The following is a 13,705-nucleotide window of genomic DNA, read 5'->3' on the forward strand; positions in this document are numbered from 1 at the left end:
CAGCCTCTGCCTCCAGGTTCCTGCCCTGCCTGAGTTCCTGTCCTGACTCCCTTCAGTGAAGAACAGTGGGGAAGTGTAAGCCGAATAAACCCTTTCCTCCCCAAGTGGTTTTGGCCAGGGTGTTTATCACAGCCATAGTAACCCAATTAAGACACCATCTCACAGATCTAGGTCAGTTTATTAATTCACTGTGTGTGTTGTGTGCATGTGTGGGTGAGAATGCCACAGCTCCATGGAGGCCAGAGGACAAGGCGTGGGACTCAGTGCTCCCCTTCCACCTCTATGTGAAGTCCGAGGATAGGACTCAGGCTGTCAGGCTTGGCAGCAAGCTCCCTGCTTGCTGAGCCCCGGCAAATTTATTTTTATCCTTTATGTCCTATACTTTCAAGATTTTTAATAAGAATACCAATACATTTTGATAACAAAAATGATGTGGACCCAGTTAAAGTGCATCCAGCACTTATCCTCAACACTGGAGCCATTCAGCACAGTTATTGGCATCCACTACCTGCAAGGCACTGCTGCAAAAGACAGCCACAGGGATCACTGCTGCAAAAGACAGCCACAGGGATTCAGACTTCTAAGCGTTCCTGCCCATGGGACGCATGGTGAGGCAATTACAGTTACGGTGGAGAGCAAAGAGGTTTAGGATAAGTTACTATGATACGACAAAGTAGACATAAACCAGTACAACATTATAAGGTAATATAAACGGTAACTCCGCCAGCAGGAGGCAGCACTAGAGGCGCACGGAGTGAGTGGAAGTAGGAAGAGCTAAGGCTAACCTGGGCTACGTGAGTCCCTGTCTGTCCCTTTTTGAAGGAAACATAAAAAGCAAAACTAAAAACTAAATCCTAAACAGATTGAGTATCCACAGGAAGGGATGGGAAAGTGTCAGAACGGTGAGCGGGAAGGAGGATGACGCCTTCCTGCCATTTTCACCAAGAAGGATAAAGTACAAGTTAGGAAGGCTCAGGGAGGAGTCCCATGTGGAGAAACCTGGCCTCGGGTGAATACCTCCTGAACCCAGGCCAAGAACCTCACACCATTAGCAGTCCCAACAGTGCAGCGCGGGAGCCAGGGCACTCAGGAGATCCCCTGGAGGGAAAGGCAGACCAACCACCACCAAAGTCAACACTGGGCTCCTATTTGCCTCAGTCAAGGGCTTTGTCTTACTATTGGCTTAGGGAGAGCTGATACCTGCGAGGTATCCTGACTCAGCAAAAACCGCCTCCAGGAGAGAAGTACCACCAGTCTCCCTTACGCAGCAGTGCACTGGACCAGGGTCTGCTCTGAGGCAGATCTGGGCGACTCCAGCTAAGTCTTAGACTAAGACTAGTGTCTGCTTCACGAATGTGTGAGAGGCTCATACCATGACCCTCTGAGGACAGCAGTGTAACTCCACTCACCTGTGAGAGTGCAGGTGCACGGAAGCCTGTGTACAGGTCACAGTGTGCTGCCCACAACTGGCTGTGAGAAAAGCCAGCTGCTGCGAACCATGGTGCACACCAGTAATCCGAGCACTTGAGGGGAAAGAGGAAGAAGGACCATGCGCTCAAGGTCATTCTTGGCTTCATAGAGTTCAAGATCAGCCTGGAATATGATCTTATCTCAAGCAAGCAAGCAAGCAAGCAAGCAAGCAAGCAAGCAAGCAAGCAAACACACACACACACACACACACACACACACACACACACACACACACACACACACAAATCACAGAGGTAGGGAATGGATGAAGCTCAGAGGTAGATCACCGTGAAGCATGCCAAGGCTTGGGCCCACACCACAGACAAAATAAAAGGTTTTTAAAAAGGAGCAGACAGGGGTTGGGGATTTAGCTCAGCGGTAGGGCGCTTGCCTAGCAAGCGCAAGGCCCTGGGTTCGGTCCCCAGCTCCGAAGGAAAAAAAAAAAAAGGAGCAGACAGAACTCTTCCAGAGAACCAGATTTGATCTACAGCCTCCACATGGGGCTCACAGCTCTAAATCCAGCCCCCGAGGATCTTCGGGCCTCAAGGGCAGCAGATACAGGCGTACACACAGGAAATATCCACGTACATAAATTAGGAATAAAGATTTTTTTTTTTTTTAAGGAGCAGTACAGAGGCTGTGCAGTCTACAGCGAGCAGGGGAGTGCTTGGGGCTTCTCTGATTCCCAGTCAGAAGTCGCCAGCTCTCCAGACACTGGTCTGTGGTCACAACCAAAAGACAATGTCCACTTACAGATAATGTATAAAAGATGAGTGAGAGGATCTTTTCGGGTCTCCAGTCAACTCCCCAAGCCTGTCATTCAATAGCTCATTAAATATTCAACAGTGACATTTGCAAGTACTAAGGAAGAAGCATTTATTTGTCTGCAAAAAACACACAAAGGAACAGAAAGATGCACCTGCACTCTGAAGCAACGTCATTTAACAAGCATCTCTGGCACACGCTGCCTGCTGGAGGGCCTGCTTTAAGTGGGAATTCTAGACAATGAGCACTCTACAAAGGGCTACCCATTTTCTTCAGTCACTGTGATAACCTCACTGGCTGCCAACGTCTTCTCACCCCTTGTCTGGCCAGCACCTGGCCCAGCAGCTCCCAAGCCCTCACTACAGGCTGAGATGTCCCTCCGAGCCCTGGCCCTCAAGGTCTGCAAAGCACAGATGACTCTCATAGGTGTTACTGTCCCAGCACTCAGCAAGCCACAAGCCCAGAGATTCTGCCTCCAAAAGCCACTAAGCAATCCTTCCTTTCACCCCCAAACTTGGTCAGTCCTCTTGCTGGTCCCAGCCTGTCACAAGTAGCCCTTTAGTCTGCACTTCCAGGGTAGAAATCCTGAGAATCTGCTGGGTGCAAACCCAGTTCCCAACCCTTCCTCCCTCCCGTGTCCTGTGTCACTAAGTTCTACTGACCCTGTCTGCACTGCCTAGAGCCCAGCTCCTTTCAACTGCCCTGGACGCAGTCCCGTGGAGCTCAGCTCTTCAGCGGCTGCTGTTTTATTCCAAAGCATCTGTCTGTCCACTGTTAGCTCACCGCCATGTCCGCATGCCCCTTCCGTGTATACGCCGCCCTTGCTTGCTCGTACATGAGAAAAGTATTCTTTTTTTTTTTTATCATCTTTTTTTTTTCCTTTTTTTCTTTTTTTTCGGAGCTGGGGACCGAACCCAGGGCCCTTGCAAGTGCTCTACCACTGAGCTAGATCCTCAACCCCGGAAAAGTATTCTTTAGGACACAAGGCACTAATAATGCTGCTTGCCTCTGGAGAGAGGGGCTTCCAAGAGGAGGCAGGAAGAGGGGCTGACTCTGGCTCCAAATCATGCTGCCTGGATAAGGAGTCCGTTTGGAAACTCCTGAGAAGGCGAGAGGTGAGCGCGCCCGGCCATCTGTCTCACACACAGCTTTACATTTACTGCACGAACTAGTCTGAGGTGAAGGCTCCGTTTACAGCTCCCTTTCTCTTGGCCTTGTCACAGGGCCATGTGCGTATTTTCAGAGAAGTGTCAACAAAGCCTCAAGAGAGTAAAAACTTTTTGGTGACTTAGCTAAAATGTTGAAAAGCTTTTTTTACAATGATCAGTTTTGAATCTGAAGTCACACAGTACCTCGTGAAGAAAGACTCAGGACCCTGAAGGACATCCCCCATGAGATCTCATTTCACAGGAAAACTCGGAGACCTATTCCCCACTAGTGGCCAAAGCTCAGGTCCAGCTCTCAGGGAACAGCCTGAGCCTGACCTGGCCGGGAGCTGCTGTCCAACACTGAAGTGAGAATACAAGCGCTTTTGTTTGCCTCATTCTGTGCAGCCAACCTTTGGGAGCTCTGATTCTGAGAAGCCAGAAAACAAAATCGTGCTAGGTGATGGTAGTCTTGAAAGGTCAAAACAGGCGGTCAATAAAACAGTCTGCACATCCCTGGACCTGCCACAGCACATTTGTAGGAAGTCATTTTGTGGACCCTGGCAGAACGGCAGTCTCTTAGTGGTCTGTGATTCACACCAAGAGCAGATATAAACTGTGGACAGCCTGCTAAGTACACACGTGTTAAATGTGACACTCCAGGGGCTGACATGAGCTTACTGGAGAAACTGATCCACAGCGTCTGGATCAGCATCAAGCTTGAAACCTTTCTGGAGAGTTCTGGGGTGCTATGTGCAACAGGGCCTTGTGCAGAGTTCCTCAGTCAGCCCTAAGGAGCTATTCCAAGGGAAGAGAGGCTCGCCTCACCGTGACTTTAGGCAGGGAACTGAGTACAGCCTAATAATAAACGTAGAGGGCCAACTGCAGGAGATGTGATGAACTCTGCTCGTCAGTAGAGACACATCCACACTAAGACATGCAGTGTGGAATATAAGCCAGCACACTGCTCGATAGTGTGCAAAGTCCAGTGCTGATTACAGCCAAGGTATGTGCCACAGGAGTCTTAAACACGACCCGTTATGGGCAGGTGCTCTTTTATAAGCACAAAGCTGAGCACTAGAAAACGCAATGGAGTCCTAGGTTCAAGTCTCACTTCAACATTAAGTGCACCAAACCTGCCCACTCCTAAACTTTACAGATGAAGAAACACAGCAGGTGACAGGTCGGGTGCAGCTGTGTCTGGAGCCACACAGTTTTCAAGAGCCACAGAACTGTTCTGCCGTCTATAGTGCTCATGTTAGGGGAGGCGGCTGACTCCTGGAGTCAAGTATGCAACATGGCTTAGAGGAAAGAAAGGGAGGTCTTCCCTCCTTCCACAGAGGACCTGTCTGCTCTTCCAGTCCACCCCCCAGTCGCCACTTGGTATCTTATCGAAGCACCTGGCCCCTCTTTTCTTCCCTAACGATCTAAAACTAAACTGAAAGAGCTGTGCCAAAGGCCAGTTCAAGTCCTAATGACCAGTGACTGCCTGTTAGCAGCGCCACCCTCTGTGGCCTTTGCTGGGGCTCTGGCCTTAGGGTTGATTTTATGAACTTTTAGCAACAGCAAGAACACGAAGCTCGCATTATGAACTTTTAGCAACAGCAAGAACACGAAGCTCGCATTCGTAAGTGTTCCTAACAGCAGCCGTGCACTAGAGGCCAAACTCCGATTCTCAAAGGGATGGGAGTTAACACGTATTTTGAGAGATAAACTCACAGGCATATTATTTTCTTTTTTTGTTTGTTTGGTTTTTTTTGTTTTTTTTCGGAGCTGGGGACCGAACCCAGGGCCTTGTGCTTCCTAGGCAAGGGCTCTACCACTGAGCTAAATCCCCAACCCAGGCATATTATTTTCAATGGGCTAAATAAAGTATAATTTCTTTAGAAATAAGATTCGAAAAATACAAAACATTTTCCTGAGAAGTCTGAGGGCCTAGGCAGAGCCATAGAAAAGACACGGGGAACTAAATAAAGGAAGTTGAAATTTAGCCTCCAGTTGACGTGTGTTTGATCTGCCAGAGGACGTGGTTGTAAGTCACATTCTGACCTGGTGTAGTGTTCCTGGAGCCACACACCAGCACCAAGTCCACCTGGATGCTGCTGCAGCCATTCAGCTTACATGCCGCCTGTCCAGTTTAGTGATACCTCAGCACCCCAAATCCCTCCCCAGCCGGAGCCCATCTGCACCCTACCTTCCCCAGAGATTGAACAAGTCTTTTATCTAAAGTATAAGCACTGTGCTTCTAAAATCCAATGGCTTACTCTACAGAAAGATCCACCCAGAGCCCTCTAGAGATTATTAACGCCTTGAGGGAAAAGCTGAAAGTCAGGACAATGTCAAATTGAGCACAAAGTCTCCAAATTACGATCTGGTGGCCAGGAAAGGTTGCTGAGGGCAATGGGTGAAAGTGAAGGTGTCTCATCAGCACCCCACAGTCTAACTCAGCCCACACAGCACACAGCAGGGCGGGGAGCTGCAGAGCTCAACAGCACACACCCTCCCCACCAGCCCTGTCAACGGCCAACGGGATCTGAAAGCCACACAGCAGCTAGTCAGTCCTCAGCAGCCCTGTCCGTGAATCCAGACTTCTCCCCTTCCTCAATAGTGCATCTTTTCTTATTTTCTTCTTCCTTTTGTCTTTTCTCTTGTTGAGGTAGGGTCTCACTATGTAGCCCTGGCTATCCTGAAACTCACTATGTAGCCTAGGCTGGCCTCAGACTAACAGAGGTAGGCCTGCCTCTACCTCTCGAGTGCTGGGATTAGAGGACTATATTACTAAGCCTGGTAACGCTGAAAACACATATATCTATTATGTGACATCAGGCAAATTTAAGGAACTGATTAATCTCAGAACTTACATATTTAATTACTGCAAATTAAAAGTTAATTTACTATACCAATTTACCAGATGTCCAAGTAATTCCACTCCCAGTTTTACACTTGAAAAGGTTAAAATTACATGTGCATAGCTGAGTGTGGTGGCATGTGCCTACAATCCCAGCATTTAAAGGAGAACTGCTGAGAGTTCAAAGCCAGCCTATGTAGTGAATGCCCATACACACTCCAAAATAATATACACTCCTATGCACACGAAAGCTTATATACAAATATGCCAAACATTACTCACAGTAAGATGTGAAAATACAGACTGATACCAATGGATGAGCATATCAACAGAATGCAGTATATGCCCCTGAAACAGAATATTATGTGGCCATGATAAAGGATGAAGCATTGACACTCTCCAACCTCAACTTCGAAAACAGGTAAAGCTAAAGAAAACAGCATGGAAGACTACATATTCTAGGATTCCAATTACACACACTGCCCAGAACAGGGAAACTCAGAGAACCAATGAGCTGCTACCAAGGTTGGGAAACACCCACGAGTGGCGAACAACTACAAGTAGACAGAAGGCTTGGGGTTTTGTTGGTTTTTTTTTTTTTTTTTGGGGGGGGGGGTGGCAGATTCTGGACTCAGGAAAGCTATACAACCTTGTGAATACTGAATATTCATTTTTAAAAGGTGCCGTGTCATCTCATGTGACTTTGCAATTCAGTTTTGGCATCTTTTTTTTTTTTTTTTTTTTTGACCTGTATTGTGTGGCTAATGGTCAGAGGGCATCTTGAGGGAGGCGGTTTTCTCCTTTGGCCACACAGGTCCTGGGGCTCAAACTCAGGTCATTAGGCCTGGTGGCACCTTCACCAGCTGAGCCATGATCCAAGCACTGCAGCTCAGCTTAAAACAACAAAGACTCAAGGTCATCAACAGATAGGCTTGACTTCAAAAAAATCCTCACTACGAGAAGAGGCCAGTGTTCTGACAGGACCTGAGATTCCAGAGAGGGCTTCTTGAAATGCCGGTGTCAGTGCACTGTCCAGGGACGACATATGTAAAAGTGCAGAGCAGACACAAGTGTTTATCAAGACTAGAAATATCAAACTGGACCTACCCTATGTACCCAATGCGGCTCCACATGTCCCTTACCTGAGCCTGATACGTCAACCTTCAGAAGCTGGGCATGGTGCTGCTCGCCTTTAATCTGAAGGCAGAGGCTGGCAGATCTGTTAGGAATCTGAGGCCAGCCTGGTCTACACAGTGAGTTCTAGGTCAGCTTCAGCTGCATATAGTGAGGCTGTCACACAAACAAAACCGGGGCTAGAAAGATCATGATTCCGCAGCCAAGAGCACTAGAGGCCCTTCCAGAGGACCTGGGTTTGACTTCCAGTATTCACATGGCAGTGCACAGCCATTCAGAATCACAGTCCCAGGGAAGCCAGCGTCCATCAAGGACAGTCATGCATGTGGTGCACACACACAGGCAAAACACCCACACACACAAAACAAATATTCTTAAAAATTAAAACACCCACACACACAGAACACCACCACCACCACCACCACCACCACCCACCACAACCACCCCACCACCACCAAAGCGTATTTTTAAGATTGGCAAGACTCACAGAAACACTTCAGAATCTTGGCCCAGTAAAAACTCAAAACCGAAGGCTGAGTAGAGAACTGTTTTATTTTTATGTTTAGGTTCCAAACTAAACCAAGCTTAAACAAACACCCCTCGGCTTTTAAGAGCGGCTTCACAGCTCAGTCTTTAGAGGCCAGAATTTATACTGCACAGCCCATGCCTGCCATTTTCAAATAAGTGGTTTTCTGTAAGCTGTTCAGCATGCAGGAGAGTTCTGTTGCTTTTCAGTTATGAGTCAGAGAGAATAAAGTGGTTACATTATAAACACATCCATATGCCCTCCCTCCCTCCCCCTCTGACTCTTCCTCTCCCTTCACCCCTCCAAGTGTGACAGAGAAAGACCCGTCTGCCGAGAACTAGCAGTGCTTTGGAGTTACCTAAGCATCTGAAGGCCTCTGCCGCTCATCATCAAAACACAGAAGAAATGAACCTCAAGGCTATGAAGTGTTAAGTGCTCAACAGCCTTGTGGTGCTGCTGTGGCTGGGGACATCAGGTGGCCTCAGGGTTCTGTGTACCTAGGCACAGCATGTAAAGTACCAGAGCTCAGGGCTAAGCTACAGGGAAGGAACAAGAGAAGCCGCAGAACTTGTGCCATGCGGGCTTACTCCTGCTGGCCCAACCAAGAGTGAGCCCCTGCCAATTTTCCATGGGATGGGAGTGGTGCTCGGTCTCACCACACCCTCTACAGCCAATTTTTCCTAAAAGAAATCCAATGGGGACAATACAGTGTGAGGTATCAAGGATTCTTCATCATGACTAACAGGACAATTCAGTCCCAATTTTATTCAGCCAGCCATCATCTATCTATGTATCTAACTATGTATGTCTCTAACTATCGACAGATTCTCTGTGTAGCCCTGGCTGTCCTGGAATTCACTGTGTAGACCAGGATGGCCTTCAACTCAGAGACCTGACCCTCTCTGCCTCCCAAGTGATGGAATTAAAGACATGAGCCACTATAACCTGTCAACTTCAATTTTAAAAAAATTAAAATAATAATTTATTGGGCTGGAGAGATGTCTCAGCGGTTAAGAGAATTGACTGTTCTTCCAGAGATCCTGAGTTCAATTCCCAGCACCCACATGGTGGCTCACAACCACCTGTAATGGGATCTGATGTCCTCTTCTGGTGAGTCTGAAGACAATGACAGTGTACTCATATAAATAAAATAAATCTCTAACTAAAAACATTAATTTCGTACTCTAGTTTTCACTCCTACAGTTGAGGAGAAGCCCACAGTGAGTGACCAAACTGTTGAGATACTTAGCGAGAAAGTCTCAACTAAGAGACAAGTTCTCTTTATGCAGACCAAGCTAGCCTTGAACTCACATAGATTACCTTCCCGTGATTCATCAGCTTATAACTCCTATCAGTTCAGCCTGTGATAGATGGTGTCAATAAAGTGGAAGGCACCATCTGGTGAACTGGTTCATGGCTGCCAAGGATCAAATGACGCCAACTTAGAAAGTTGTTTCAGATGACTCCCAGGATGGCTTTCCGGAAGAGCTCCTCCACAACAGGACGGTCCTGGAGAACCTGTTCCTCACTGTTCCCATGCCCACTCCCCCATTTGCAGAGGGGTGTGTGTGTGTGTGTGTGTGTGTGTGTGTGTGTGTGTGTGTGTGCAAGATCTTTATCAAATCTGACTGGCTCCTTCTATAAGCAGCCATGTGTGTGGCTCTTCTGTGGCACTCCTTCCAAGACAAAGAGCTGGGGATCTCCAGGACACTCAAGCAGGTGCCTTCAGTGTCACAGGGGAGGCTACCTGCAAGAGTGCAGGCTAGAGAGTCTGCCAGCCTGCCTCTGTGCTCTCCTCTCCAGAGTGGTCCCTTCCACAGCCAAGGATCCTTCAGCCAGGAAACCAAGGTAATTTAAGATCTGAGTGCTCAATGCTAGATACAAAAGAGAACAAAGGTGTCTGTGGCTGTTCAAGGGACAACAGGAAAATGTGACTGTCTAGCCAGAGCCTCCACATTAAGTCTGACAGCCCACTCCTTTCATCTTCTCCAGATAAGGAAGGGCAGACTCAGAGAATCCACCAAGACCACAAATCACAGAGCTATTAAGTTGCAAAGCTTAACCTCAAACTAGGCATGGTTTCTGATGGAATGCCAGAGCGTGAAATTACCTTTGTGCCTTTTTAGAAGAGGCCTGACCAGTATCTCCCCTATCCTTGTAAACATGCATGGCAGCATGTTAAAGCTCAGCATAGGGACTTCATACACACAGATACAGCAGTCCCCTTCCTCTTGAGGGATACATTCAAGGCCCTACTGGATGCCTTAACCTCAGAGAGTACTGAACCCTCTAAGTACTTTTCCAAATACATATACAGCTATGGTAAAGAATAGTTTATAAATTTATAAAGTATAACTTATAAATTAGGCACACTAATATAGGAATAATATTTGTTAATATTAAAACATATTTCAGGGCTGGAGAGATGGCTTCGTGGTTAAGATCACTGACTGCTCTTCCAGAGGTCCTGAGTTCAATTCCCAGGAAACACATAGTGGCTCACAACCATCTGTAATGGGATCTGATGCCCTCTTCTAGTATGTCTGAAGACAGCTACAGTGTATTCATATAAATAAAGAAAGCTTTTAAAAAAAATTTCAGTAAAAATTAAACAAATTAGTACCCTACATCTTCAGGTGATCTGTTAACAAGATGGCTTCTTGGTGACTGTGGAGGAAGGAGAGTGGACACAACTAATAATGAAAATACCTCACCTGTAGACCTAACACTACTAGGACTCAGGAGACCTAGGCAAGATGGTTTTTTGAAGCCAGGAGTTCATGACCATCCTGGGCAATATAGCAAGAACCTGTCTCAAAACAAAACAGTAACAAGACTTCTGGGTAGATGTGCAAGATTCTGTCTCACTACTCAGAATGGCATACAATTTAAAACCTAAGAGTGATTTACTCCTGGTACTTTTCAATTTAATACTCTCAGACCTCAGGTCTAGAAAGTTCTATCCTGCCAATCAATCAGACCACAGGTTTCTCACAAAAATAAAAACAAACCAGAAAAACTATGCTATGGTCAGCGTTATAACATGAACTTTACCGGCTCCACTGTTTGCATGACTGCAGCTCCTGACACCCCTTTGGTGGTGTTGAGCCTTCAACAAAGGCCTCATGCATGGGTGGCAAGGGAGCAGCCTACATTGGCCTACCCATTGTAGGGTAACCTCAGAAGCAGCACAGATCCTAAGCTCCCTAAGAGAAAGGCTGCTTTGGTGACTTGCAGAAGCAGCTCCTGGCAGCCTCTCAAAAATGACCCTGAGTCTAGACAGACTTCATGGTGAATTTGCATACTTCCAAACCTAGGGAAGCTCTCTCTGAAAGCTTGGTGTCCTAGTGCTGTCTAAATACTAAAAGATTTTTCTCAAAAATGGATAATGGGGTTATTCATCAATAAAAATAAAGGAGGCTGGAGAGACGGCTCAGTGGTTGAGAGCACCCACTGCTCTTCCAGAGGTTCTGAGTTCAAATCCCAGCAAGCACACGGTGGCTCACGACCATCTGTAAGGGGACCTGATGCCTTCTTCTGGTGTGTCTGAAGACAGCTACAGTGTATGCGTATACATTAAATAAATAATATTTAAAAATTTAAAATAAAAGAAAAATGAGAACCACCTTCTCAGTATCATGCTCACAAACACTGCAGGTGACAAAACCAAAACTTACAAGGTTACTCTGGTATCTGATTTTAAAATGTCATGAGCTGGGAGTTACGGCCCACACCTGTATCCTCAGCACTTGGGAGGTGGAAGCAGGAGCTGAAGGTCAGCCTCCCCTGAACAGCAAGCGGGCTACAAAACACTGTTCTCAAGAAAAAAGAAAGAAAACCCACCAAACAATTACTGTCACAAAAACGATTATTTGCTCCAATGCTATATTGTGTCTAAGCGTATGAAGCTTCAAGTAACCAAAAAACTCAGTGTCACTGGAGAAGTGAAACCAAGCGTGTGACATTTGAACCTAGGAGCCAATGACAGTATGTCCTTCAATATCAAAGGAAGAGCTTCAGGATCTGAAAGACCTTTAGTGGCATGCACAAACTCTCCAAGGGCATACACTAGGTAAAGTTTCTGACAGCTTGTGCATTGTTGGGCTTTGGACAGCTCTCTGTCTCCTCTTCCCAAAGGAGTAACTGGGATAGATCTTAGGAAGCACCTGTGGCCTAAAAATCTGTGACCGAGTGAGTCTCAAAGCCTTTTTGGCTGCAGTCTACAAGCAGGTCCAGCCATTCTATTTTGGGTCAAGGAGACCTTCTGCCACCCCAAGTGACCTCAAGTACACAAGTTTCGTTTGGGAGAAAGCACTGCTAGAATTTCTAACCCCATGGCCCTTCCTGAAAAGGATGGAAATCCGGGGACGGTCCAGGCAGCGGGAAGGGAAAAACCCACGACGGGGTTGTGGGCTCCCGCCGGCTGTCTTCGGATCTGCTCCGGATCCCGCAGCTAGGGCCGGGCCGTGGAGTCAGGAGCTCGCCAAGAAGCAGGGATTCCCGGGGCGCGCAGAGGGAGGAGGGAGCGAGGCAAAGCGAGGTTAGCAGCCTGCAGGTGTCGCCGAGCGAGGAGGACGAGGTCGCGTGGGGGCTGTGACTAAGAAGAGTGCGGTTCTGCACCGGGACAGACTGGACACATTCCCAAGGCGGTGGTGACCTTGGGCACATGGCTCCACCGCTCTGCCCCTCAGTTTCCCCATTTCTAAAGTGTGGGGGGGATGGTGAGGCAGAAAACGCGTCTCGGGGTGCTTGGCAGGGCGCTGCGCTCAGCGGAGGAAGCAGGGAAGCCTCGCACTCCGGAGTCCCCAGGAGGCGGACCTGGGGCCGGGGGACTCACCCAGCACGTCGGCCGAGCGGTGGCGGGCCACGAAACACGCGTCGTCCCCGTAGCACGCGCCCTTCTTGAGCAGGCCCTTACGGAAGTCCTTGCCGAAGCCGCAGCCCGCCGTCACCAGCCCGTAGTCGCCGCTGCCGCCGCCTCCGCCGCCGCCCGCCCTGGGGTCGGTCTGCGACAGGCCGCCGAGCACAGCGCGGGCCACCAGCCGCCCGTACGACAAGACCGAGAACATCGCCGCCGCCGCCCCCCCGAGGAGGCGCGGGGCCCAGGGCGCAGGAGGACGCCGAGGCCCGGAGCCGGCTCTCTCCTCAGCCGCAGCAGCGCCGCCCGGGCGTTCCTCAGGGCGGCGCGCACTGGCCACTGCCGCCCCTGCCCGCCGCACGGGGCCTCGCACACGCTCTACCGCACGCACTGGAGCCAGAGCGAGGTCAGAGCCGGCGGCTCCTCCGCCTCAACCAAACTGGGGTCCCGGCTGCAGCCGCAGCCGCCGCCGCCATCTTCCGCTCCACTAGCGTGTTCCGGGCCGCGCCGGCAGCGCCGCCCCCTCTTCAGCACCGCCCCGGCCCCGCCCCTATTCGCGGCTCAAGTCCAAGCCCCGCCCCTTCGGACTCGCAGCCCTATGTAGTCACTGGAATCGAGCGTGCGCAAAGGGTGTGGGCGCAGTTTCTCTTGGAAGTCGTAGTTCAGCAGTTGTAGTCGCTTTGGACTTGGCTACCTGTGATCCAGGAGTTAGATTTCCCAGAGGACTGTAAATTATTGAAAATGACGGCTAGACTGGGTTTTTTGGGGAGGGGTGGATGAGGGCGGAGGTCCTGTTTTTTTATTTTTTTCCCTCTTACCATGTCTCTCTGTTTTTTTTTTTTTTTCCTCTTTTCTGATTTTTTGAGATAGAGTTTCATAGAACACAGGCTGACCTCAGACTCACTCTGTTACCAAGGGTTTGGCCTTGAATTCCTTCTGATCTTGCCTACTGCTTCCCA

The 13,705-nt window shown here is 48.8% G+C and overlaps 1 protein-coding gene across 1 annotated transcript in view; it reads right to left on the reverse strand.

Moving 5' to 3' along the window:
- Positions 1-13,242, reverse strand: part of Pptc7 (protein phosphatase targeting COQ7) — a 38,386-nt gene extending 25,144 nt beyond the window's left edge. Inside the window, 1 exon segment of the mRNA NM_001107141.1 lies at positions 12,726-13,242. Coding sequence (NP_001100611.1) covers positions 12,726-12,957 — 232 coding nt within the window. The 5' untranslated portion in view covers positions 12,958-13,242.
- Between the last annotated feature and the right edge of the window lie 463 nt (positions 13,243-13,705).

This window comes from Rattus norvegicus, chromosome 12, assembly GCF_021556685.1.
Source record: "Rattus norvegicus strain SHRSP/BbbUtx chromosome 12, alternate assembly SHRSP_T2T, whole genome shotgun sequence".
NCBI classification, from domain to species: domain Eukaryota; kingdom Metazoa; phylum Chordata; class Mammalia; order Rodentia; family Muridae; genus Rattus; species Rattus norvegicus.